The sequence below is a fragment of the Phyllostomus hastatus genome, unplaced genomic scaffold (assembly GCF_019186645.2).
Source record: "Phyllostomus hastatus isolate PE091 unplaced genomic scaffold, TTU_PhHast_1.1 phas_contig_41, whole genome shotgun sequence".
NCBI lineage: Eukaryota > Metazoa > Chordata > Mammalia > Chiroptera > Phyllostomidae > Phyllostomus > Phyllostomus hastatus.
In genome coordinates, this window is record NW_025333876.1 from 5079064 (window position 1) to 5106975 (window position 27912).

Consider the following 27912-nt stretch of genomic DNA (forward strand, 5'->3'; position numbering starts at 1 on the left):
TCTCGGGAACTATGGTTCTGGCTCTACCTACTCGAGGATCTCTGTGACTTGGTCCTCTTGCTTGGCCCCTACTTACCGCAAAGATGTGTGACACTTTGCCCTCTTTTGCTTCGGCGGAAAGTTACGAGTAAACTTTGCAGTTGAGAATCTGATGTCTCTTTCTTTTCCATCTACTTCTTTTGTTGTCCCCAAATACACAAGCAATGTTCAAGAAGCCTCCTATACAAATACATGAAAGCAAGGTATCCATAATACTAGAAGCACATCTTGCTTTTCACACCTGCTCCCCTAGCCAGCTGTGTTAAGTCCCCTGTGCCGCCGGAACAGGTTCGCTGGGGCAGAACGGACCCGCGTCTCCATGGCGACGCGTCACAAAGTATCCTAGCGCCCGCAGCCCTGATCCAGCTGGAACAAGGACCCTGAGGCACCAATGGCACAGTCTGGGCCGGAGGCCCCTTACCCCTCTCAATGCGGCCCAAAGATCCCACCACGTAAGACTGTAGACCCTGCCAGCCCAGGGGTTGGGGTGGGGGCGCGGTTTCTTTCCTGGAGGTAGGATACACAAGAGCAAAGGCTGTTTTGGTCTTTGAGGGTATCTGCTTCTCCCCTCAAAGATGAGACTCAGTTTAAGGAGACGTTGGGAGTCAGGGAAGCTGAGAGGGCGTTTATGACCTTACCTCTGTCTAACCTTCAGTACTCTTTCTGCCAGTCCCGTCCTAAAATGCTCAGGTGCTTTTAAACATCTCATGAAATGCTTGGCGTGTGGCAGGGGAAAAAAGGGACTAGTGCTTTTCCAGGAGAAAAAAGCCAAAGCCGAAGCAGGAGGCAAGGTGGGAAGCTCTGAAGACAGGAGACCCAGCAGGAGTCCTGATCCCCTGGGAAACAGCATAGAAAGTGGGGGCAGGGGTGCAGAATGCAGGGACACAGCCCCCAAGGGGATCCACAAAGGCAGTTGTCCCATTCACCCACCCCAGCCCCCCTCACGTGGCTGTAGCAGAGCCTGAAAACTATGGCCCTCAGCTGTTGCTTGTAACCTTTGCTGATTTTTCTTTCAAAGTGATTTTGTATTTAACAGATGTAGCTTTTAAAACTAATTTTGCATGGAAATGCAGCAAATTTACTCACTCAGCTTTTTGTGTCAGTGGAGGGAGAGCCACTGTAGCTGTGATGCTGGTGGCATGATTGCTGTGCAGTCAGCTCCAGCCCAGCCCTTCCCATGGCAATAACAACTCCTTGCAGCCTTCTAGCTGGGTGACTGTGGTTCCACGGTGGCTCCAGAGCAATGGGAATTGTTCAACTGCAAATTCCCTAAACCACAGTCCCATAAGATTGCATGAAATATGTTTTCCATTCCGTTTAATCTCTGTAAATTGAGGATAGAATGTGAAAATAATTAAGAACAAAAGCTATGTGAACATACAGTTTCTATATGGTGGCAGGGCAAAGAGGAGGGAGGCACAGCACTCCTGGATCTCCTCCTCCCTTTCCAGCCACCAGTCTTGGTTTCTTTCACTGTCTTCTCTTCCCTTCTTATTGGGGAAATATGGGCATCCCCTGGATGTACACTTCTCCATTTGCCTCCTCTGTGAGTGGCCACCCCTGCCACAGTACTTCAAGTCCGTGAAGAGTCAGTGGCTCTCTAGTCTGAACTCTAACTGGGATGTTCCTCTTCCTTTTGAGACTATTCAAGTGTCTACCTGATCCACTTGGATGCCACAGAAGGTCCTCAAACTCAACACAAAATTATCTCCTGTCCTTCTACACTTTGCCAGCTCAGTAAAGAGGGTTCCAACTACTCAGAGTAGAAGGGAGCGCAGCTTTGCTGACAACTTGGTTTGATCACCAGGCCTCGTTGATCCTGCTCCAAAGCTCCCTTCCCCTGGGCAAGTTTCCGCTTCACATTCAGTCTGGGGTCTCTCCACCTTCCCTTCCAGAAGTGGCGCTCTCCAAAAGTTAAGCTTCTTGTGTCACTGCCCAGCTTCATCCCCAAACATGATGAGATTGATGATGACTGCTATGGACTAACTACTATTAAAATACTACTATAGATTGAACTCTTAAGTGCTGTGTTACTTCTAATGACTGCCATAATTACCACAAACTGGTGGCTTAAAGCAACAGAAATGTACCCTCTCCTATTCCAGAGGCCCAGAAGCCCAAAATTAAGGTGTTAGAGAGCTGCACTCCCTTTGGTGGCTCTAGGGGAGAAGCCTTTCTTGCCTGGTGGCTATTGGCATTTTTCAGAGGTCCCAGTCAAGTTAAAAAAAAATGACTTCTTTGAAGAGCAGCACTTTCTCACAATTTCTTCCCACTTATGTGTCTGTGCTTAAAATTCTCTTAACTTAGGCCATTTAATTCTGCTGTTGGTATAAAATGCTTCCAAGCATAAAATGATTCCCACTAAAGTAGGAGTGTCAAAGGATAAGGTCTTCCAGAGGGGGAGCAGAACGTGGATGCCAGGAGTCTGTGTGAGCCGATATGGGGTGTGGCATGTAGGGCTGAGGCTTTAGTTGACTGGGGAAGCCTCTGGGTGCAGGCAAAACTCAGCTTGTGTTAAGGCAGCAGGTAAATAGATGAGCAGGGATCATAGATGAGCAGATCCCACTGCCTGGCTGGACCCATGGGCCTGTTCAATTAAACACAAGCCCTGGTGGGGAGAGATGGGGTGGTAAGCAATAAGAAGTACACAGGTGGCAACAATGAACAATGTTTGGTCTGGCATACAGATTTGAAAGTTGAAGAGGTATTTGAGACATATCCTTGGCAGCCACTGTATTTAGGATGTGTGAGTGGGAGCAAACACACAATGAAGTGTCTACAGTGTTCTAAAGATGAGGGGATACATTCGAGACAGTGGTTTATTTAACCATTAAAGGGAACATTCAACCCAGGTTCTAGTGAAATGTAAAAAAGCAACAGGTAACTACCAAAATATGAAAATGAGAGAAGGATTGAACAAATTTAAACCATACATTCCCCCCAAATTTGGTGGTGCTTTGTTGACAGTGGGCAGGTGGGGCAGATAAATTCTGTTGTTGCTAGTGTCTGCCTAATGGTGAATTTTTCCTGGACTCTGCCAATAGCATTTGCCATAGGTGATCCCTTCCTCCTGTAAGTACTTTCTTCTGCTGGGTTTCAGGACACCCCACCCTCCTGGTTTTCTTCTTACCTCACTAATTGCTCTTCTCTGTGTCCTTCCCAGGCTGCTTCTCCTCTCCCTAACCTGACATTGGCATGCCCCAGGCTTCATTTCCTCTAACTATGCCTCCTCCCTTGTTGATCTCAGCCAGTCTCAGAGTTTTAAACAACATCTATACTGCTCAATCTTGCACAGTCATTATAAACAATGATTTAGAGTTATACTGGTTGAGTTCGAGGGGATTCCCATATGACACTGTTATGTGACAGAAAAGAAAGGGACACTGGGTAATATGAGGCCTTTTTTAAAACTTTTTTATTGAATTTATTGGGGTGTGAAATTATTGGTTAATGAAATTATATAGGGTATAGGAGTCCCTTTTTTAAAATGGTGAGAACTAAAACCCCATATGTCAATGTATTTATATATATATATATATATATATATATATATATATATGTAAATTTGTATATGATTGTATCAGGAGGTATAAAAGCCTGGAAAGAAACAGGCACAGTTGTTAACACTAGTGAGCTCAGAGGAGGCAGGTGATAATAAGCAGGGAAAACAAGGAATAGGAGAAGGTGTCCAGGATGAACCTGACATATAGACTTCCAGCCAGATGGAGGCATAGGTAGATACACTTTGCCTCCTTGCACAACCAAAGGACAACAAATTTGAAAACAAAAAATAACCAGAACTGCCAGAAAATTGAACTGTATGGAAGTCCAACAACCAAGGAGTTAAAGAAGAAACATTCATCCAGATGGGTAGGAGGGGTGGACACAGGCAGCGGGGGTGGAGAGGACTAGCAGCAAGGTGGCAGCTGCTGGAGTGGGCAGTCCCACATTTGCATGCTGATAAAATGGAGGAAGAACTGGGGAGCCAGACAGACTATACAACCTGGGGTCCCAGTGCAGAGAAATAAAACCTCAAAACCTCTGACTGAAAAAATATGTGGGAGTTGAGACAGCAGGAGGAACTCCCAGCCTCACAGGAGAGTTCATTGGAGAGACCCATAGGGTCCTAGAATGTACACAAAACTGCCCAACTGGGAATCAGCACCAGAAGGACCCAATTTGCTTGTGGGTAGCAGAGGAAGTGACTGAAAGCCAGCAGAGAGCTGAGCAAGTGGCATTGTTCCCTCTTGGACTCCTTACCTACATACTGCACCAAAACACAGCCACCTGGGTTGCCCCACCCTGGTGAACGCCTAAGGCTCTACCCCTCGCTATGTAACAGGTGTGCAGAGAGAAAAAAATATGGCCCAAATGACAGGACAGATCAAAGCTCCAAAAATAGAACTTACTCGGAGTTCCCATAAGACTATCAGCTGATTTCTCAAAAGAAACCTTAAAGAAGGGGCTGGAAAGAAGTATTCCAAGTAATGAAGGGCAAGGACCTACATCCAAGATTACTCTATCCAGCAAAGCTATCATTTAAAATGGGAGGGCAGGTAAAGTGCTTCCCAGATAAGGTCAAGTTAAAGGAGTTCATCATCATCAAGCCCTTATTATATGAAATGTTAAAGGGACTTATCAAAGAAAAAAGAGATGATAAAAAATACAAACAGTAAAGTGACAACAAACTCAGAACTATCAACACCGATCCTAAAAAACAAAAACAAAAATAGAAACAAACTAAGCAAACAACTAGAACAGGAACAGATTCACAGAAATGGAGGTCACATGGAGGGTTCTTGGTGGAAGGGGGAGAATGGGGAAAAGGTATAAGGAATAAGAAGCATAATTGGTAGATATAAAATAGACAGGAGGAGGTTAGGAATAGTATGGGAAATGGAGAAGCCAAAGAACTTATATGTATGACCCATGGACATGAACTAAGGTGAGGAATGATGGTGGGGGAAGGGTACAGGGTGGAGGAAAATCAAGGGGGAAAAAAAGAAACCTGACACATAAACTCTGATTTGTGCACAATCATTTCTTGTGTTTACCGGTTTGTCTAATGTGATGTATAAAAAGTTGGTCACTAAATCAGAAACAGTGAGCATTTTAAGATGATAGAATTTCAAATGAATTTTTGCTTTACATTTTTACATATTGCTGAAACTCAATAAAATAGCATGTATGAATTCTCAAGAAAAATAATAGACCCATTTGGGCTCTGGGTCATTATGGATGAAATGAGACATTCACATGGATTACCGAGTTTGGTGGAGGAAAAGGGACAGCATGGCTTTTCTCTCAAGGGGAGCAAAAGCCTCCACCCTTGCTCCAATGAGCTTTTATTGTCTTACTGGGCACATTACAAGAAGGTCCTATTTAACTATGCACAGGTTTGCTTTAGGTGGTTAGCCTTTATAGAAAACAAAGGAGCCAATGCTGCTAATCACATCACAGAAGAGGGATATTTGCAAGTGAAAAGACAAAAGTAGTTGGACCCATTACACTTGTAACACTCATCCTAGGAAGGTTTAGCTTGGATTTTAGGAAGTTGCTTTGCAGTAAATGTCCTCAATTCAGGGTGAGGGAGTTTTAGCAAAAAGCAAGATTCAAAGCGGCCTAGGTACATTGCAGGCCTGATTCCCCATGGGAGAACCTATCCATGGGCGTGGGTCCTGTGCATCTCTGAGTGGGAGCTGAGTCTACACCACACAGAACAGTCTTCTACACCTATTTTTATGTAAGGGGAAAACTCAGATAATTTAATTGAATTTCCTCTCTTAGTGGGGGACACAATTTGGCCTTTATTCCTTTAGAATCAAAATTATTGTCCCCAATGTTTTTCTCTTGCAAAGTTATTTTAATTATTAAAATATTTGATTAATATGTTTGTTTAACAACATTTGATTAATATATGTTGGTCTGACCATTTTAAAAGTGTTTTATTGTACTTTTAGCAGGTGATGCCCACTGGGACTCCTACGCCACCACGATGAAGACCGCGTTCACACCAAAGACAGGAGCAGTGCCTGCTTTAATTCGGTACATCTCTACTTGAGTCATATTGGCATGCACACTTTAATTTGTTCACTTCTATTCTATTATTCAGAATTCAAAACAAATGAAAAGAGTAACCAGAGAGGGCTTATGAAGAATGCACTCAGGTAGGACCTATTTCATGCACAGTTCTCTCACAGGGACCAGAGAGAGTTCCCTCTTCAAACAATGCCCAAACCTCTTGCAGGAAACCGAAGAAAATGGACCCATGGATTCTTCATCAAGTTGCTGTGTGTCGAGACTTCTGGCCAAGATGGAGGCATAAGTAGATATACTTCATCAGCTTATACAACCAAAAGAAAGACAACAACAAATTTAATAACAAAAAATACCCAGAACTCCCAGAAAATTTAACCATATGGAAGTCTGACAACCAAGGAGTTAAAGAAGAAGCATTCCTTCAGACTGGTAGAAGGGATAGAGACAGGTACCCGGAGCAGAGAGGACACATGTCAAGGTGGTGGCTGGCAGACTGGGCAGTCCCACATTTGTGTGCAGATAAACCAAGAGAAACAACTGGGGAGTGAGACAGATTGTTCAATCCAGGGTTCCAGCATGGGAAAAGAAAGTCTCAATACCTCTGACTGTAAAAATCTGTAGTGGTTGTGGAGGTGGGAGAAACTCCCAGCCTCATAAGACAGTTCATTGGAGAGACCTACAGGGTCCTAGAATGTACACAAACCCACCCACTCAGGAATCAGCGCCAGAAGTCTCCAATTTGCTTATAGGTAGGGATAGGGGAAGTAACTGAAAGCTGGCTGAGAGCCAAGCAAGCAGCAGTATTCCCTTTCTGACCCCTGCCCCACAGACAGTGTCACAACACAGCAAAGAGGGTAGCCCCACACTCGCAAATACCTAAAGCTCTGCCCCTTACAACATAGCAAGTGCACTGAGACAAAGAAATATGGCCCAAATTAAAGAATGGATCAAAACTCCAAAAACAGAACTAAGCGATGAAGAGATAGCCAACCTATCAGATGCAGAGTTCAAAACACTGATAATCTGGATGCTCACAGAAATGGTTGAATATGATTGCAAAATAGAGGAAAAACTGAAGCCTGTGCAAAGTGAAATAAAGAAAAATATACAGGGAACCAACAGTGAAGGGAAGGAAACGGAGACTCAAATCAACAGTTTGGACCAGAAGGAAGAAATAAACACAAACTAGAACAGAATGAAGAAACAAGAATTTTAAAAAAATGGAAAGAGGCTCAGGAACCTCTGGGACAACTTTAAATGTTCCTACATCAGAATCATAAGGGTGTCAGAAAAAGAAGAAGAACAAGAAATGGAAAACTTATTTGAAAAAGTAATGAAGGAGAATTTCCCCAATCTGGCAAAGGAAATAGACTTTCAGGAAGTCCAGGAAGTTCTGAGAGTCCCAAACAAGTTGAACCCAAAGAGAAATATACCAAGGTACATTATAATTACATTACACAAGATTAAAGATAAAGAGAGAATCTTAAAAGCAGCAAGAGAAAAGGAGACAGTTACCTATCAAGGAGTTCCTGTAAGACTACTAGCTGATTTCTCCAAAGAAACCTTGCAGGCAACAAGGGGCTGGAAAGAAGTATTCAAAGTCATGAAAGGCAAGGACCTACATCTGAGATGACTCTATCCTGCAAAGCTAACATTTAGAATGGAAGGGCAGATAAAGTGCCTCCCAGACAAGGTAAAGCTAAAGGAGTTCATCATTACCAAGCCCGTATTATATGAAATGTTAAAGGGACTTATGAAAGAAAAAGGAGATGATAAAAAATACAAACAGTAAAGTGACAACAAACAACTATCAACAACTGAACCTAAAAACAAAAACAAACTAAGCAAACAACTAGAACAGGAACAGATTCACAGAAATGCAGATCACATGGAGGGTTATCAGTGGGAATGGGAAGGGGACAGAGAATGGGGGAAAAAGTACAGAGAATAAGCATAATTGGTAGGTACATAATAGACACGAAGGGGTTAGGAATAGGATGGGAAATGGAGAAGCCAAAGAACTTATATGTATGACCCATGGACATGAACTAAGTAGGGGGAAGAATGCTGTGGGAGGGGGGTGCTGGGCAGAGGGGAATAAAGGGGAGAAAAATATTGGGACAACTGTAATAGCATAATCAATAAAATATACTTTAAAAAATGTTACTGTATGTCTTGATTTACAATAGAGTTATAAGTAGGCTAATAGAATTGTGCTGTCTAAACACTGAGGATGAATTGAATCTATTACCTGAGCCAAGGTAGGCAGGCAATGACAACTGAATGAATGGATGAGTGACCAATTGTTAACACTTCTATCAACACTACTAGTCTTGGAAGCTGGAAGAAGGCCACAGTCGCTTTACTCTTACCTTCACACCTCCACTTTTTGCTTCCTAAAGCAATGTTGGCTTGTAACTTCTCCAGTTCTGACAGAATCATGAGTGGTGGGAATTTTTGTTGGTTGGCTGCCTCTCCGAGCTCACTGGCACGTGAGCAAGAGTGGAACTCAAAAGCCCTGGCATCGTTCAGGATATTGGGGTAGGTGGTAAATTAGCATGGAGAGACTTCACTTGCCTGTGTTTACCCTGTAAATTGTTCCCAAGAAGGCAGATCTTTCCATCTTAAAGGTCAAATTATTGAGAAGTCAAGTGGAGTATCAGCAAGACCATGGCTGTGGGGCCAGGCAGAAACAGATTCTAACATCCACTCCCTGCTCTAACTTAATTTATCTCTGCTACTCAAGGCAAGTCACAAGCCACCTGTGGCTCACGGTTATGGTTGGTGGTGGTTCTGAGCACAGAATGAAAGTACTAGCACAGTGACTAGAACTAAGGATTTCCTCAAAAATGTTGCATTCATTCTCCCCAGCATAATATGTGACAAACTCCCAAGACGTACAGGGTTGCAAGACCCCTGACTTCCTAGTTATTGGCTATACCGCTGAGTCATATCATGTCCCTTCCCTGGGAGATTTATCCTCTGGCAGGAATGATTCCTCCAGCTTCCCACACAGTAACAGTTGTCTGTAGAAGAAACATTTGGGATGAAAACGAAAAACAAATGGTTATTAATGAAGTCTAGGTCAGTGTGCCCGAAACTTAACACATTTAAGTTCACAGAAAAGTTTTCATCATAAACTTAAATAGTTGACAAATAGTTGACAAAGATAAACTTCAAGCCCATACTAAACATTGACATTAAAAATAAAACTGGTAAGTCATTTCTTTGAATATAACCAGTGGGTAATCTAACCACTTTAGCAAATTGATACATGCTATATGATCCTTTTAAACAATGCACAAATGAGCTCTTCTTAATAGATAATTTACTTCATTTCTTTTCCTTCTTGAACTTAGTCCCACTCTACTTCCTCCATAGAATTTTACCCTGCTGTAATATATTTTTATATCTGAGAGCAATTTATCGACCACTCTGTTATACTTCTTGGTAACTATTTTAGTATATTAATTGAAATTAATTTTTAAACATGTTATGTGACCCTAAGTATTGAGTTATCACAATTGCTTTTAGTACACACTTGCTCAAAGCAATACATAGAACAAAAATGTTAATAATTATTAAATACAAAAAGTAAAATTTTTGGAACTATATCTTAATGAGATAAATGGGGCTGTTTTGTTTCAATTAGTTTATGTTTCTAGTTTTGAGTGTTATTACTTTTGGAATAAGATAGATTCAGCATTAATTTTTCTGCTTCTTTAAAGTTTTTTAAGTTTGTAGATGGTACTGTTGGGAAACCTTGTTCACATAAATAAGTAGACGTGAAAGAAAGGCATCTTTACTGTCACTCAACCCTGTCTGTGTTGTGTTTTTAATGATTGATTGGCTGACATCATGGATGGGTACTCATTCAATTTTATTGAAAGCAAATAATTAGATGATTTGTCATCCAGTTATTGAGTTATTTCCTGTCTCATTTTCTGAGAAGTGTATTGAAAAGGCATGTCTTAACAAATGGCTATAAATTACATGTTACTCTTTTATTTGGAGGAAACCTGTTTAATATTATATACTCAAAAAGGACTTAGAAAATGGGAACATCAGTTTCAACAAAAGTTTTCCAATACGATCTTTTTTTTTTAAATAAAAAAGGCTATGCCATCACATACTTAAAATATATTTTTATCAAAATCTTGGAGCTGAAGATTTAATTCATACTACTTTCACCATGTTTACCTTGTCAGTAAAATCAGTCTTTACTATCAAACCAAGAAGAACAATTAGGTTTGCTTACAGCCACAATAAAATATGACTAACTTCCAGTTCCCTAAGTGTTAATGTATGTTTTGAAGAATATTATGAAAACTGATAAATTGTGGAATGCATATTTTTGGGAAGATTATTAAAAGTAGACAGGGAAGTATAAAAAGATTCAGGTCTAATATGATTAAATATATCCAAGTAATAAAAATAATGCAATGGGATGTGTAAACTACCTGTGAAGAGAGAAATATAATAAAAAAAAAGTTCCTTAGTTAAATATGTTCTCAAGTGTCTAGAACTTTAGTGCACTTAACACTTGGGAATAATTAAAAATAATTATATATAGAAGTCAGAAATAATTTTACTGAATTCTTTAGACAGCAACTCAAACATTTATTATGGGTTTAATAAAAGATAAAGTTGTTAAGTGGTGAAAATTAATTGGTTTGGCAAGCCAGCATACACTCTCACATATTGTTAATAGTTCACTACAAAAAAAATTAAACGAAGACTGGATGCATTGGGGTAAATATTTCATAATATGATTGGGTTTAAAAATAAGATTTAAATGCCTTATTGAATGATGATCTGAAAAATATTCACAAGATTTTTATGAACCACTTTTATCCCATGAATCTTTAAAACTTTGGTAGCTTTGGAAAAGATTCCAGTTACATTTAAAAGAATCAGCATCACCACCCTCTCCTGCTCCATCTACTCAGAGAAGCTTTTCTTTCCAGCTGAGGACATATCCTAGAGATTTTTTAAAAGCTGAAAAAATGCTGTAAATCTGTGGAGGAAAGAGACATTTTGAGCATTCTATATTCTCTGCTCTCTTCCCAGAGGCATCTCCCTGATGAGGAGCGAATGTTTATAATTTTTAGAAGATGGAAAACTAGACATTACTCTGAGTGATGCCACTACAATTCGTCTAAATTCAGATGGTCCCGCAGAGGCTATAATGCCCTGGTTATAGCCTCGCCATTCACTCTCTTAGAAACAAGCATGAGACCTAGGCAAGGGTGTGAAACTGGATGACAAGGGGGTTGCCCTGAAATCTAGGACAGTTTCCCTCCACCGGGCACCTCTCACAGTTGGGGATTTACCCCAGGTGAGGTGTAATGGTGCAGTGGAGAAGGGATAAATGGGAAAGAAGGGACCCATAGCTATGCAGGTTTGCTCTCAGGCAGGTGCCTATTAGGAAAGAGTGTTCTCAGAAATGAAGATCTGAAAATTAGTCCCTTTAAAGCTACTTGTTCTATGTCTCCTTTGGAGAATCCTCGTGTACCTGTGATCACTTCTGTTTGATTTAGGACCACATATCTGGATGACAAGTAAAATAGTCATCATCCAGCTGTATCCACTTTCCAGATGTATGGTTTCTTACAGACATAATCTGAACCTAATCTAGCCCTCTTTTTGAAAAAAAAAGTCAATATGAAATATTTTAGATATTTTTGTACACAACAAATCTCCAGCTATTACCCAACTTCAATAATCAACTCACACACACTTTATATGTCACCCTTCACCCAGTATCCCCACTGGATAATGTTGAAGCAAATTCCAGGTGTTGTGTATCATTTCAATCTAAATCTTAGATGTGATCATTTATCACATCTAAATTTTTTCTTAATATCAAATATGGCCAATCAGAAATCAAGTTTCCCCAATTGTGTCATAATTAAAAAAACAGTTGGTTTGAAATTGAATCTCAATAAGGTCTACACATTCCATTTGCTTATTATATCACTTACCTCTTTTAGTCTATAGGTTCTCCCCTTTTTTCTCTGAGAATTTCTTTGTTGAAGAAATGGATTCAGGATTTTTCTGATTTCACTCCCATCATGTCATTAAAATGTTTCTAGTTTCATGTATTTCCTTTAATCTGACATTCCAGAAACTTCATCAGATTCAGGTTGAATATTTTAACAAAAATATTAAATGGGTGGTGGTGTACATGTCTATCAAGAGCACGTTGAAGCTGGCAGTCCCTCTCTTTGAGCTGCAAAGGGAAATGGCTGATTACTGCCTGGATGCATTATTTCATTAGGGACTTGCAAAGCAGTGATACCCTAATGCTTATTAACTGGAATACTTCTATAGAGAGAAACTTTTCTTCCCTGACTGGTGACACTAAAGTACTATTTTACAGGAGAATACTCAGCTCTTTAAAAATGAATTTAAGAAATTAGTGAATTTTCTATCATTATTCTTTTAAATTTCATTTTAGGATCCATCCTAAGATACAGGATTTTTTCTTTTTAGGGAGTTCTGGAAATTAAATGATTTCTGGCATCAAGTCTTAAACCAGTCTTTAAAAACATGTAATGAGTAAAATTCTTTGACATGTGTACTCTTTTGAGACGTAGTATGTAATTCTTTACTCTAATTTTCACTATCTTTTCTTGTAGTCAAAAAAGCATCCGAACATTAGGATATACATATTCACTTAGTGATCCTCTTCCCAATCAGACACATTACAATGATGAGTACGTTTGGAAGTTGGGCTCTGAGGAAGATTTGATCAAAGCTGGGACTCCAGGAGAGATTGGGAACCGCAGTTCTCACGCCATTCAAGTAAGATAATACCTGCTTATCTATTGAATTTAAGACTATCAATAATCCATAACTGAGAGTTTGAATATATCTCAAAGATCCTTCATCATCTACAGTTATGGTTCTTCTCAGACTATTTCTGTCCACCTTTTCATATTTATTTCTAACTACTTCTTCCCTATCCCCTCACTTAAAATAAAAAAAAAGAAGTGAAATTCACATAGAGAAGTTATAAGGGGTGGGGGGGAATGGGGTGGAGTGGGAACCTGAAAATTAAAAGAGACTTGAAAGACAAATTTAGGAGAGTGGAGTATTCTTAACTATTTGGAGGAATTTCAGTATAAAGGCAAACTGAGAAATATTTTAGTAACGGGAGAGGGAAGTAGGGTGAAGGGAGAGTTTTCTTTTTAAGATGGGAGACTTAAAGGCAGGCGCGGATACCAATGGCAACCATCTAGGACAGAGGGAGGAACAGGAGTTGCAGGAGAGCAGTGAGAGTAGTGGGGGGGATGGGCTAGAGTAGACCAGACGCAGGCTTTAGGGAACCAGGTTGGGTCAAGCCCTGCTGGGCTGCCTGGCAGCTCCTCTGCTATCACAGATGCAGTGGCTGGGAGGTGGTGTGGGGTCGGGGCTGCGAAGGTTCTCTTTGTTGGCTTCAGTTTTCTCAGGGAAACAGGAAGCAAGAGGGAAGAGAGGGAAGATGGAAAGAGGTGGTAGAGGGTCCAATTTTATAATCATAAATCTCTTTGGAGGCAAAGAGGAGAGAGGGCTTGGAGATCCCAAGGCAAAGCAGCAGCTGTCTTAACTGTGGCCAGCCTTAAAATTCACGGGATCTTCTCTTCTGATTTTGTCTTAAGATTCCTGGATGAGACACAGTTCTTTGGACATTGCAATCATATTTCCTTTCACCAAAGAAGTGACAAAGTGCCTGTGTAAAATGAGAGCTGGGTAAACTGATGGCTCTTGTGGACAGGCTCCTGCACACACAGCATCCATGGTGAGGTACCTGGGTGCGCACACACACACACACACACACACACACACACACCATTAGGTGAACCCATGTGGATTTTCTTGAAAACTGTGTTTGTATTGATAGGATCCTTTTTGCTGGACGCTACCTCCAGGTCACTCCACGTCAGCGAAGAGCTACCTCCCTTGGAAAATCTATGCTACAGAGGATGAGGTCAGAAAGGCCATATCAAATCGGTTTACTTCCCATACCAGGAGAGACTTTGTGGACAGAGCTGAAGGTAGGCATGTCCATTTCTCTTTTTTCCTGCCAATGTGTCAGGCACTAGAGTACCAGTTGCCACTTTTCTGGAGGAACTCACAGGATAGACATAGAAAAAGGCAATTTACTGATGGAAACAGTCAAGTATAAAAAGGTGCTTGTTGTGAGAAATGCAGGGTGCTGCAGGTGTGCACAATGGGAGATCTAGCTGAATGTCCAGTTGTGCACACCCTTTCTAGAGGGGAGGTCAAGAAAGGCTTCTTGGACTGAAGGACAAGGACAAGTGAGCCAGGTGAAGATGAAGGGATCAAGTTAAATATCCTGTTTCCAAATCTTAATTGATTTTTTACTATTTTTAAAATTAAAACTTTTTTAAATGTAGTTTTTGATTATGCTATTACTGTTGTCCCACTTCCCCCTTCACTCCCCTCCACCCTGCACACCATCTTTCACCCACATCCCCCCCTTTAGTTCATGTCCATGTGTCATAAGTTCTTTAGCTTCTACATTTCCCATACTATTCCTACCCTCCCCCTGTCTATTTAAAATTAAAACTTTTATTAAACCAGTTCATGCATATGCTTAAAAATAGTTCCCTGCAGGCTCATAATAAATAGCAGCAGTTCCTTTACCCATGTCTCTCAGGCCCAGCCCTATTCACAATGACAATCATTTTCAGTCATTTGAACTGTTTTTTCTTATGTCATCCTCTGTATTTTAAAACAATGTGCTCATACTGCTATTTTTAGTCCATCAATTTTAGACATTATTACTGACTTCCCATTATGGCCGTTGAGGATTTGACTCCCCTATAACATTTCCACACTCTTCTTCCATCCTTCCTCTCAGTATCACAAAATTGTGGTTAATTCAGTTGCTAGGGTTTATATTGTGATTATGATGAAATGATGTATTATGATATGTAAACATTTACTGCTGAGCCAGGTGGTATTTTGTAATTATGTTTCTTTTTACTGTTTGTTTTATTTTGTTTACTAGAGTTAGTAATTGTTTTAATTTGCTTAGTTTTCCATGTGTCTGTCACTAATTTGTTTTTCAAATATTTTGTCACACACTTACCGAGATTTTTCCCCAAATACAATTTCAGACATTCTTATCAGTTAGAGACTTTCCTGGAGAGCTGACACCCTCCATCAGTGTCCTCTAATTTAGAAGAGTTGCTCTGTAAATGTGCTTCCCAACTGTGCCCTGGGACTTCCTTTTTATCATTCTGGGCATTTCTTTGGCTTTTTCCTGCTCTGAGTCCATATATTCCTCTGTGTTGTTCTCCCTCCTCATTTTGTTGAAACACATCTTCCAGTAGTTCCCTATGAAAGGGAATGTGGGAAGAACTTTTTGGGGTATGTTCTTTCCAACAGAAAATGTCCTTATACTTGTTTGATAGTTTGTCTGGGTATACAATTCTAGTATGACAACCATTTTCTCCCAGGTCCTTCAAATGACTTGTAGCACCATGACTTGTATGTAAAAGACTCACACCAGTTTGTTTCCTGACTCTTTCATAATTTTTTTTTCTGGACATTCTCAAGATCTTCTCTTTATTCCTGACACTGCAAAATTTCACATTTGCATGCATTAGTGAGAATCTCATTTGTTATGTTAGACCATCAGGACCTTTCAATCTAGAGACATATGTCCTTTGGTTTTGGAAATTGCTCCCATATACCCTTTTCCTTTGTTTTTCCCATTTCTTTTCTCTGTTGTCTTCTGTGACTCCTGAAAGTTAGTATAAGCCTCTAATTTTCTTACATCTTCTCTCTTAGTAGCTTTCTCTTTGTATTTTAATTATGTTTATTTGAAGTACTTTTAACTTTTTAACCCAACTCTTATATTGAATTCCTAATTTCAGCTCTCATGTTTTTAATTTCCAAGCTCTCTTTTTTCTTTTCAATGATTATTTTATAAAAATAGCACTCTGTTTTGTTTTTTAAATGCAGTAGTTCTCTTATAAATTCTAGGATATTTATGAGTTACTTAATTTTTAGTGTTTTCATCTGTTCTTTGCTTCATCTCTATTTTCTCAGTGTCTTAATGGTCTAATGAAAATCTTTTTTTATTGTTTATATTTACAAGGAAGTGAAGGCAGATTTACTGAAGCTAATAAAACTTAAGTCTCATATCTGTGGGCTCTGTTTTTTTCTTTAAATGAGTCATCCTAAGTATTAAGCTCCAAGATTCACAAAATGTACAAGGGAGGTATTCAAATCTGATTGGAAACTACATACAAAGATGGTGTTTTACTTAGGTGTTGAGCTCTCTTTTATGTTGGGAAACCCCCAAATGCCAGTATTAATAGACTAGTTTTTCCAGGAAGGTAAACACTTGGCTGAGAGCAGGACTAAGCACAAAACTAGGGTAGGGACTGAGGGCTCCCTGCTTGCTGTGCATATTCTACCTGAACCCCTCTTTTTATTCTGGTCCGGAATCTCACTACACCCTCCTCCTGTTACTGGGATACTGGATTCCAGAGCTTCTTTGGTTCAATTTTGCACTGAATAAATCTGTGGTTAGGAAGGGGATAGAATCAAAAGACCTCCATATTGGAGATAAACATCAAGGGTCATGGAAAAATATTTGATATGGCAGCGTTGTTTAGTACTTTTGTTTTGTTTTTAAACATTTATTTATTGATTTTTAGTGAGAGAGAAAGGAGAAGAGAGAGAGAAAAAAAAGATCAGTTTGTTGTTCCACCCATCCATACATTCATTTGTTGATTTTCGTATGTGCCCTGACCAGGGATTGAACCCACAACCTTGGCTAATCAGGATGATGCTCTAACCAACTGAACTACTCAACCAGGGTTAGAAATGCCAACATTCTTAAAAGATGGCATTGCACTTCCAATCAAAGCTGTTCTTTCAGCATGTGCAAATTACCATGTCCCCTAATTTAAGTAAATACCAAAGACTTCTCAAAGACACCCTTCTAAATCTCTTAATTCCACCCATTTCTCTTCCTCCCTGCAGCTACTGCCTTAGTTTAGGGTGCCAATGTCTCTCCCTTGGATGACCTCCAATCCAACTCCCTTTTGTGCTCTTATCTCCTCTAGTACACTGTCCATACTATAGCCATAGTGAATTTCCAGTGTGAAATTGACATCACCTTGTAGCTTGAAACTCTCCAATAACTCCTCATTGTTCTTAGGGTGCTGTACACTATGGTCCTTGCCCACTGCTCCAGCAATTTCCCTTGCCAGTCCCCACATTATGAGACTGATTTCCTTCTGTTCTCCAGACTCACCCAGCTGCCTGCAGCCTCATGCCTCATACATACTGCTGCTCCCTGTGGACTGCCTCTCCCTTCCTTCTTTTAGCCCATGTCCATCCATCATTTAAATCTGAACGCAAACTCCATTTCTCTCCCAGGAGTCTTCTCTCATCCTCCAAGTTTGTATTGATGGCCCTCCAATATGTTTTTATAGCTCTTCTTCTGTAGCATTTATCACATAATATTGTAATTATCTTTTTTGTATCTGTTTCTCTAAATACGTTAAGCTTCAGAAGCTCAGGGATCATGTCCTACCTGCATATCCTCATTATTGAATTTGTGGTGAATGAGTGAGAATCACTAAAAGGTGCTTGTTTTCTTGAGAAATTCAGGCTTGGGGAACACTGCTTGGATGATTTAGAGCAGCAGATAAAAGCAACAGAACTGGTTCTCACTTGGCTATAGGTTATGTGCCAAGGGTCCTAGTGGTTTTGGATAGTACTTGCTGTAGATTTACCTTTGGACTAGGCCTTTCAACAGATGTCATACCTAATCTCAAAGGGGACAGTTCCTCTCTTTGGGCTATAAGGGCTGCAGTATATGTCACTGTTATCAAGAGGAAAATAAATGAGCAGTACCTGAGCTCCTGAGAAGCAGGAACAATCCAGACCTTGGAGGGGTGGTTAGCTTTGGGCCAGGTTGTCTTGTCTGTCTGTACTTCAATAGCATTAAGGGTCCTTCAGATGTTGGTTGGGCCCATATGTAGCAGGAACTTCTCCTCTTAATAATGCCAAAGGAACTCATTAACATGAAATATTATAAAGGCAATGAAAGCATTAGTTGAGAAGAACTAATAATGAAGAATTATGTTAAGCATACATCACATAGGCAGTCATTAGTGTGTGCTTTAGATTAATTGCGAATCCACAGCAATTATGTTTTGATTTTTCTTTTGTTCACTCATTAATTTAGTAAATATTTAATGAGGTCTAATACTGTGATAAGTACTAAGGATCGATGAAGAATATGACTTAATCTTTATCTTCAAGGGAACTTCTAGTAAGTCTAGGCTCTGATTATTGTCTTTCCTGGGTCTTCATCTCCAATCACTCTACTTCTATGCTGGTCCATTCTGGTCCACATGGGCCAACCCCTCCAGACTCTAATTTGTCTCTCCTGCTACACCCTCAGCTACTTCTCCCCACTCTGCATACCTTACACTCCCACCAGCCGGATTACATTTCACGAACACACTGTGTACATTTTGCTTCAGTGTTAGTTCTTTGTCAAAGCATGCCCTTTGCTATGTCTGCCTTTTAATTCTTGTCTTCCTCCCCTTCCCCTAATAGAGCTCATTACATTCTCTCTGGGCTTCTGCAGCACCTTATTCAAGGCTCTGAGTCAATGATGCTTAAGTGTATGAGAAGCTTGTTCACAATATAAGTGCCTGGGTCCCACTTCTAGAGACTCTCAGTGTCTGGGATGAGGTTTCAGCAGGTATGATTTGGAAAAACCATCCAGGTAATTATGATGGATTATCCATGTGCTAACTATTGTTCTAAGTGTCATGCTTGCAAGACATCACATTCCATATGTGTTTGTCCAGTATCTATCTTTCTAATCATACTTGTTTGAGGTTGTCTTAAGGTAAGACAATGGCTTAATTATCTTTAGTCTTGACACAGAACACATATGGGAACTGAACACCTTTGCTTTTGAGTAGTAATATCAAGTATTTCAACAGGAATTTTTCTCCTATAAAGCTATTAGTAATTTACAAAAATCAAGTTATAGATGGTACTCATTAGGAACAATGCCAGATAGTTTTCCAAAAATATGTTAAGGGATCTCTGATTTTGAGCCCTAGAGCTTCCTCCTCTCTGTAACCTTGTCTTCTCTGTGGGCAGCTTATGGCTTCATTGTGAGGGCCATTGAGTACCCACACCCTCTCTTCCTGAGTTGTCTAAATCAAAAGCATGCTGATTGAGACTGAGATCATTTTTAAAAAATCAATAATAAAATGCTCCTGGGTGCCAGTAGATGATATCACATATTGTTTGATATACAATGTACATTTGAATGTATTTTGAAAAAACTTCTTGAGAAACTAATGGGAACAAGAATTGAGTTTACTTTTAATAGTACTTGGCACTGCTTGGACACTGCTTGTGACATCCATGGTTTCAACATCTTGGTCCCGAATGAAGCTGGGGTTGTGTGATGTGCTTGTGCACCAACATTTTGTTGCCAGAACTAAGGGAAAACTCATCTAAGTGAGATAGCTTACGACCATCTTCTCTGTAATCTGGTAGAGTGCTTATGGCACCTGGTGTTTGGTCAGTGCTTAATAAATATCTAATGATTATAGATTTAATGAATGTTTGTTAGCAGACTTATTTCAAAGAAGTAATAGTGCTGTTGTCCACTAATGACAATGATGTTACCTACACCTCCATCAGTAGGGGGTAAGCTTTGAATGGTTCTTTCCAGGTAAGGGTAATGACATGCAATGCTCCACCTAGGGCTGCCAGATGCAGCACATAAATATACAGGATGCCCAGTTAAATTGGGATGATACATAGTAGATAAATACCAAAAACTTATATAATCTTACACTAAAAAATTATTCATTGTTTATCTGAAATTCAAATTTAATTGGCATCCTGTGTTTTATATGGTAAGATCAGCCCTATCTGAAATCTCTCTCCCTGTGCTCCCTACCCCTGCCTTCTGTGCCTTCAGAGCAGAACAGAACACTCCTAACCAATATAAAATGCATTCATCAGGAACTACTTCTAATCACTTGAGCACATACTTCCTGTGCCTAATAAAGCAGAAAATTATTTCTTGGTTGAAATTGACCACACCTCTAAAAACAAGAAGAATGAGGTTTAGTGTGATAAATTGGAAGCTACTACCAAAGCAAAATGGAATGAAAGTATGACATTATTTAGCAGTAGCTGAGAAGGAGTAATCATTGCCTTTTATTTCTACCCCTACCCCAGCTCAGAAGATTAAGCAAAGTTCTCAGATGTTTCTAGAATGGAAAAAGTTACTTCCCCATGCCACAGACACTGAATTTCGACGTAATTACCAAGTTCCAGCTAAAATTCCTGAGTTTCAGGACTTTAGTTTCAAGTATGGATGCTACTCAAGTCTACCAATTGCTTCTCAGGGTCTAGGTAAGTGCACCTATAGCTTTTAAAGCAACTTCACAAATATTTTCCCCTTGCCTCAAGATTCCTCTTGATCTTTTAAAAAAGTATGTTTATTGTTGTTCAATTACAGTTGTCCCCATTTTCCCTATTACTCTCCCCTGTCCTACCCACCCCCCTCCTACATTCAATCCTCACCACCCCATCCTGTTGTCTTTGTCCATGGGCCCATTATACACGTTCCTTAGTTGACCCTTTCCTTTCTTTCCCCTGAATCCCCCTCCCTCTCTGATCACTGTCATTTTGTTCTTTATTTCCACATCTCTAGTTCTATTTTGCTCACTTGTTTGTTTTGTTGATGAGGTTCCACTTATAGATGAGATCATACGGTATTTTTGTCTTTCACCACCTGGCTTATTTCACTTAGCATAATGCTCTCCAGTTCCATCCATGCTGTCATTAAAGGTAGGAGCTCCTTCTTTCTTAGATTCCTCTTGATCTTAATAACAGTGGCAAAGTGTACCAGTGATCCCTGCATGGAATTAAAGCTATGCCTCTATGGTACCTAGCCTCAAACTCAGGAAATGAGTAAATCCTCAGGAGGATATATCCTGGGAGGAGCAGGTGTTGGGTTTGGGGTACACCCCCTCCATTATTACATGAAAGGAAGGATTCATTTGCTATAAATTGACAGAGAAAGGATTAGGAGGAAATCAAATTAGTCTTGTCAATTACTCACTGAAAGTTTATCCACAAGGCACAACTTTCAAGCATCTTCAGATTAGAGGGGTGTGTATTTGTGTACATGTATAACCCGGATTTCTTTTGTTTTCAACAGAGAAGTTTTTAAAAGTTCCATGACCCAGCCACCTCCAAACTGTTGGTTGAGAAGATTTTTGGGTGTCATTCTGGGATAGTGATTGATTCCTGGCATGGAGTTAGGACCAAGTAGTACTTTACACAGAAGTCACTGAACAGACACTTAGTATCTGGGGTTAGAAGGTAGCTGAGAAGTTACTTGGTCTATCAGGGTTGTCCAACCTCTGGCTCACAGGCTGCATGCAGCCTAGGACAGCAGTGAATGTGGCCCAAAACAAAATTGTAGATTTACTTAAAACATTATGAGATTTTTTTGTGATTATATTTTACAATGTATTTAATGTGTGGCCCAAAGATGCCAAAAGGTTGGACACCCCTGGACCACATGTCCTATGTGAGTCACGACTATACTATCCTTGCCAAGGGGTGAATTATTTCTGCTTAAACTCTTCAGGGGAGTGCTCATCCCCAAGGAGGTCCTTCATTCTTAGATATTTCAGTGGCAATTTTAGTAGCTTTTCGAAAGTTCTGAACAGCTAGACTCTTCCTTGTTCAACTTCTAGCCATTGGTTCTCTTCTTCCTCCAGAGTATAAGTCTATTGTTCTGTGAAAACCTTATGTATGCCTTCTAAGTCTCCTGCACTTAAAGTGTTTCCAGACCCTATAAACACTCTTCTTAGGATGTGGCATCAAGTCCCCTCACCAGCTGGTCCCTTCATCTGGCCAATGGTCCATTTCAAGGAGACACCTGGAGCTTAAGCAGTATTTAAGGTATTCTTAAAGTTTACAAAGACTGGAAAAGTTGTGGACAGATTCTCACATCATCTTCATTGCTTTTTAAAAAATAACTTATGACTCCCAGAAACCACATTAAATAAGCAACATTCAGAATTGAAGGTAAGTGGTCTGCACCTCATACCTCCATTAGTCTGAAAATGCAATGAGTGCTGACTGCAGGTGTTGTCCTTCTTCCAAACTGCTCCTCCTAAGGCACCTAGGGGAGGCCCCTTTATGTGTCAGTCCCAGTCTGCCCAGGAGGTGGCATGAAAGGGTAACAAAGCAGGTGGTAAATGCTACCATCCTAACATGCTGACCTGCAGAAGAGGCAATTCCAGGAAAAACTTCTCTGAAAACAGTAGTCAAATGCAACCTCTGGCTATCATCTCCAACCCCTCCTACCCCACAGCACAGTGCTGAGTCCCAGCCACTCTGGCTTCCTGAGTCACTCACACAGCACCTCCCATTCCAGAGCCATTCAGGATGCTGAGTAGACACCAGGTGGGGCTCAGGGCTCTGGGGACATGCTCAACAGATAAGGACGGGAGTTCCTCACTCAGTGAAAGCCTCCACGTCTTTCTTTCCTGTGTGTCCCCTAGTTCCTTCTGTGCTGCACAGCCACTTGAAGAGCCAGGCCCGCACAAAGAAGCAGACCACATACCAGAGTGATTATGGCAAAGCCTACCTGGATTTCCTAACGATCTTGAACTCATTTACTCCTTCTCAAATAACAGAGTACCTGCAAAGTGTTTCCTACACAGGTAAGATGAAGTCTTGAGTTACTTGTTCATGAATTTACAGGCCATCATACATTGCTTTACTAAATAGAAATTGTTCCAACTTCCGGCCATGGAAGTTAAATGTTCATACACACACAAAAATAGTGCCTCAAAAAAAAAATCCATGTTTTTTGTGCAAACTTCAACCCATTGAAAATAAACTTTCTTTAAAAGAGGCCCCAGCAACTGTATCTCCACTTATTAAAAAGAAAACAGAGCTTTCCATACATTTCTGATTTCAATCGCCTGTGCTCAAATTGGTCCAGGGCGACTTTTTCTCATAGTTAATGGCTTTCTCCAGTGCCTGTGTGTACTGTCTCATAATTTTGTTTTATTTGGTGTAATCTTTATTTCCTGTTTGGTGCTACTTTTCTGTGACAGGCTTTTAGGGTACCTGAGTACCTCATGTGCCATATACTCAAAGAGAGCAAGCACCATGCATAGGACCATGTTGGCTCATTCCACATAACAGGGACTCACCCCAGGTGGAGGCCTAGTGACAGGAATCAACTTGGGAACAGCTCATTTGGGGCAACTGGTCAATGCAAGAGTGTAAAATGTTTCCTCAGAGAATAAGAGCTGGAGGACAGGAAGCCACACGCATTTGGCAGCAGCCTCTCAGCACCCAATGCTAGTGTTTGTGACCTGCATTACTCCCTACTTTTTGAACACATGGCCCAATGCAGACATTTATATAAAGTATATACATACACCACCAAAGTAATGTATTATGTCCATTATAAAGCAGACAAAATGTGAAAAAGGAAATAAGAAGAAATGTAACAGAGGTTCTAGTATTTCTGCTTGCACCCAGTGGACCGTCTAGTTCACCCTACCTGTGTTCCTGCCTGTGTGAGGGTCACTGCCTCCTTTTGTGCCCTGTGGTCAGGTTTGAGCTCAGAACTTTCACCAGCTACTCGGCAATCCTCCCCCTGCTCTCTGCCTCCTCCCTCTCTCAGGTCCCCAATTTCTGTTCATGGCCACGATCAGAAGAGCTGGCTCCTCTGAAATCCTTGCTGAAATACTTTCTTTCATTGGTAGTTGGGCTACCCCACACCAGACTGAAATGCTGCTGGAGGCAAGACTGAAAGGGGATGTAAATGTGCTTATGTGTGCTTTGTGTGTGTGCATGTGTGTGTGTTTGAGGGAAAGGGGGTATTTTCCACCTTCACAGACTGAGGGCTGATGCCCCAAAGGCCCCTAACAGAGCTTCAGTGTTGAGTATCAAGGAGGTACCAGCAGCAGATGTTTTGCCTCTCTCTAAGGCAGAAGCAGAAGTCTGTAAGTCCCACAGGGTGCTCATTCCTGCTAACAGATGCCTCTGGGCCAGTCTGACAGCTTACAAGGACATCGAGGGGCTCCTTGAAAGGGTCACTGCTCAGGTCTTCCCAGGAGACAGAGCAGAAACATGCAGTGTTGTCCCTTCTCTGCCCATGTGAAAACCATGCTGGCCGCCGGGCCCCTCTATCTGTTGTCTGCGTGTCATTTGCAATTGGAGCCTCAGCTGTATCCCCTAAGGGTGAATAAAAACTTCTTAGAGTACTCTGGTAGCCTCTACTCCACTTGGATTGGCTTTCTCCAAGATTCCTTGGGTAAGTTGATCCTTCATAGAAACACTGTTCCCTCGTTGGGCTTTTCTCTCCTGACAGTTGAGACATGACCTGTTAGCTGACAAGGCAGCTTTAGGGCTGGTCTAGGCTTTGGTTTCTTAGTTGGCTTGCTTCCCTGGTTCCCTTAAGACAGCACTGGGGGCAGGCACCCCAATGCTAAGGCCCCACAGCCTTGCCATTTTGCACTGGCTTGGGTCATGTAGGATCTGCTTCCAGTTGGTTCTAGTTTTTCTTTCATAGCTTTGTTTTAGAATGGCCTACTCATCAAAGCCAGCTGTGCCAGAGGCTGACAAGCAAATAGGAGGTTCCCTTTGAATTCTGAAGCCCCAAACCTCTTGTATTTTCCAATGTCTGGGATGATGCTAATGCTTTTCAGATGGTGAATGTCTCAGCTGAGCTCTGTTGTGGTAGTGGTAGGTCTGAGTAGGCACACAAGGGAATAAATAAAAATTGGCAGATGTGTTAGCTGACTTATTATCACCTCAGCTTGTTATTTTATGGGATTATCCCTCTTAGACTGTACAGAAGCCTCTTCAGGTATAGATTAAAAGAGGGAAGGGAGGGGAAAGGATCAGCACCATGGCTCAAGTTGGTGCTGGGTGGCAGGGTGAGGGGGGATGGAGGAAACTTCAGGAAGATACAAAATAAAGCTTGGGAAGAAGGAAGGAGGAGAGGCTGATGGTGACCCGTTTGTTCCTACTGCTTCTGTGTGTCACTGTCGGTATGAGTTTCTTCTGCATATACAGCTTGAAGAAGCTGAGCTAGATGTCTGTAGTGGCCATTCTGTTTTCAAAATGGCTTTAATCTCCAAGTGATTTAGATACCCAACAGCTTACCCTTCAGGCCTCTGTTAATGTACCAGTAAAGACAGTCATTTCCCCACTTATTCCCCCCTTGAAAGACAAAATTATCTGAAATCTGCTTTTCAGAATTTTTCAGCTATGACTTCTTCCCCATCTCTTTCCCCACTTAAAATTCCCATAGATATGTCTATTGAAAGGGTATTTCTTCCTAGGGTATATTCAGTATTATTAAAAATGCATTTATTTACCCATTCAATACACTTCATTGGTTGAATATCTATAATGTTCACTTGATACAAAGATATGTAAAGAGTAAATCCTCCTTCTCAGGGAACTGAGGGTCAGGGGTGGGAGACAGTACATAGTTATCCTAGCTCTGTAATCGAAGTACTCTTTAGGTCCATGAGAAGCCTGCAAAGGGTGCTCCCAAGCTTGTGAGTTGACAGTGGGTTAGGGAAAGCTGTTCAGAGGAGGCCTTCTTTAAGCGTCAAGGATGAACCATGTGACAAGGAGAAGCAGGGCCATTCCTAAGCAAAAGGAACAGCATACACAAAATCACAGGGGCCTAAGTCGCATCTATATGTAATAAATATGGATATTTGGATTACAACTGGCAGTCTTTCTGAACAGTTATTTAAAAGGGTATTAAATTTGAGACAATCTCATCTTTTTAATTAATTCATGCCAAACTTGATTCATCTTATAATAAGCTTATCTTTGGTATCAACAAACTTTTTTTTTGCTTCTCTTAAAATCAACTCTTTGGTATAAGATTGAAAAATGGAGACATTTTAGGCTTAAAATGCAAAGGACTGACAATAGTAAATATTGACACTATGGAGCAGTGCATTGCTGGTAGTTGTACAATGGTATAATCACTCTGGAAACAGATCTGGTGGTTTCTCACCAAGTTAAACATATATCTACTCCATGAGCCAGAAATTCCACTTCTAGGTACTTACCTAAGAGGAAATAAAATACCCAGGCCCACAGGAGGACTTGTACAAAAATGTTTAGAATCACTGTATTCTTAATAGTCCCAAACTGGATACAACCCAGATCTCCGTCATAAACAAACTGTGATATACTCATATAATGAAATACTACTAGATAATAAAAAGAATGAATTCTAGATATATTCAGTACAAGGTATGAGCCTCAAAAACAGTGTGCTGAGTAAATAAAGCCAGATACCAAATAATACATTTTGTATGGTTTCATTTATTCAAAGGTCCACAACAGGCAAAACTTATCTATGAGGAGAGAATCAGCACCTTGTCTGTCCTGAGCTAGGAGGTATTGACTGGGGAGGAGCATGATGGGACTTTCCGGGTGGTAGACATGATCTACACTCTTATATGGGTGTAGGTTGCATGTATGCAGGTGTCAAGCCATCGAGTTGCACTGGAAGAGCAGTGCAGTGCACTTTTTTTCATAAAGTGTACATTTTTAATTTAAAAAATGCTGAGGTCAACAAAGGTCTGGATAGCACAGGAATGGATCAGAATTAAATGGAGGTCACAAAAACAAACAAATGCAAACCTAATTGTACAGAAAACAGGAACACACACGCATACACACACACATACACCTGAGCTACAGATCCCAGCTGCCATTTTTAACATAAACCAGGATAGCATGTTATCACTTCAATTCTTCCTCTCTTTTGGTTCTTCTGGTTTGGGCTGCACAGGTGATGACTGCTAGGCATGAGCAAAGTTTTACAGCTCCACTCTGTACTATTTAAAAATATGTAATTAGAATTAGGGAATCACAGATGTTCAGGCCAGGCAAGATTCTGTGTTTTCCAGATGAGGGATTGGAGGCAAGGGAGTTGAAGGGCCTTTCCATGGTAATTTATTACTCAAAACCAGCCAAGCCTACCAACATTGGTGGAAACAAAAACAGTTCTGGCTTCTATGGAACTCTTGGATTAATCGTCTCTGTTATTTATCACCACTATTTACTACTGTGAATCCAATAATGGAAGGGTAAGACTATAGCATTTACCAAGTGCCTTTATGGACCAGGCGTTGTCTAGGTGCCCCACACACAGCATTCCTAATCCATTCCCACACCTGTGCAAGGTGAATACTATTGCCTGTATTCAAAGAGAAAAATACTTTTATAAAGGGGAGGCCAAATGACCTGCTAATACTTGCCAGTGCAGAACTGAAACCTACCTCTGTTTTATTCCAAAACCCATGCTTTTTCCACGAAGTCTTGCCAATCCTTGAATATTAACTTTGTTCTTTTGAATCAATAGTCACACAACTGTGCCTTTTTAGCTATTAGACACAATATCCTTTGATTATTTTGGGCTCATCAAATTTGTACATAGAGTTCTATTATGAGACATCTGCCTCCCTCCTAGAATTTCTCTACTTAGCACTTAAATACTTAAATGGAAAGTTTCATCCTGTTTTTCTTCATAATTTTCAGACAGAAAACTTCTCGAACACTTTCTTCACTCTTACTGTGATGTTGACAAGGGGATGGAGTGAAAAGGGAAAATGATCCACATGAAGAAAATCTGAAAATCAGTGGAAGGGCCTACTGGGCCATTTCATCAAAAGTCAAGGAAAACCAATGTTCAAATTATTCCAGATATGATATTCGTGACTTCATATGATTGTCTTCTCT

At 40.6% G+C, this 27912-nt stretch overlaps 1 protein-coding gene across 1 annotated transcript; it reads left to right on the top strand.

Annotated features, from left to right (window-relative positions):
- The first annotated feature begins 408 nt into the window (after nt 1–408).
- Nucleotides 409–27826, top strand: TEX26 (testis expressed 26). The gene is made up of 7 exons (XM_045844953.1): nt 409–491; nt 6000–6084; nt 12720–12885; nt 13964–14117; nt 20332–20508; nt 22677–22838; nt 27712–27826. Exons 1-7 carry the CDS (start codon nt 431–433, stop codon nt 27771–27773), a joined length of 867 nt encoding a protein of 288 aa, XP_045700909.1. The 5' UTR covers nt 409–430; the 3' UTR covers nt 27774–27826.
- The last annotated feature ends 86 nt before the right edge of the window (nt 27827–27912 follow it).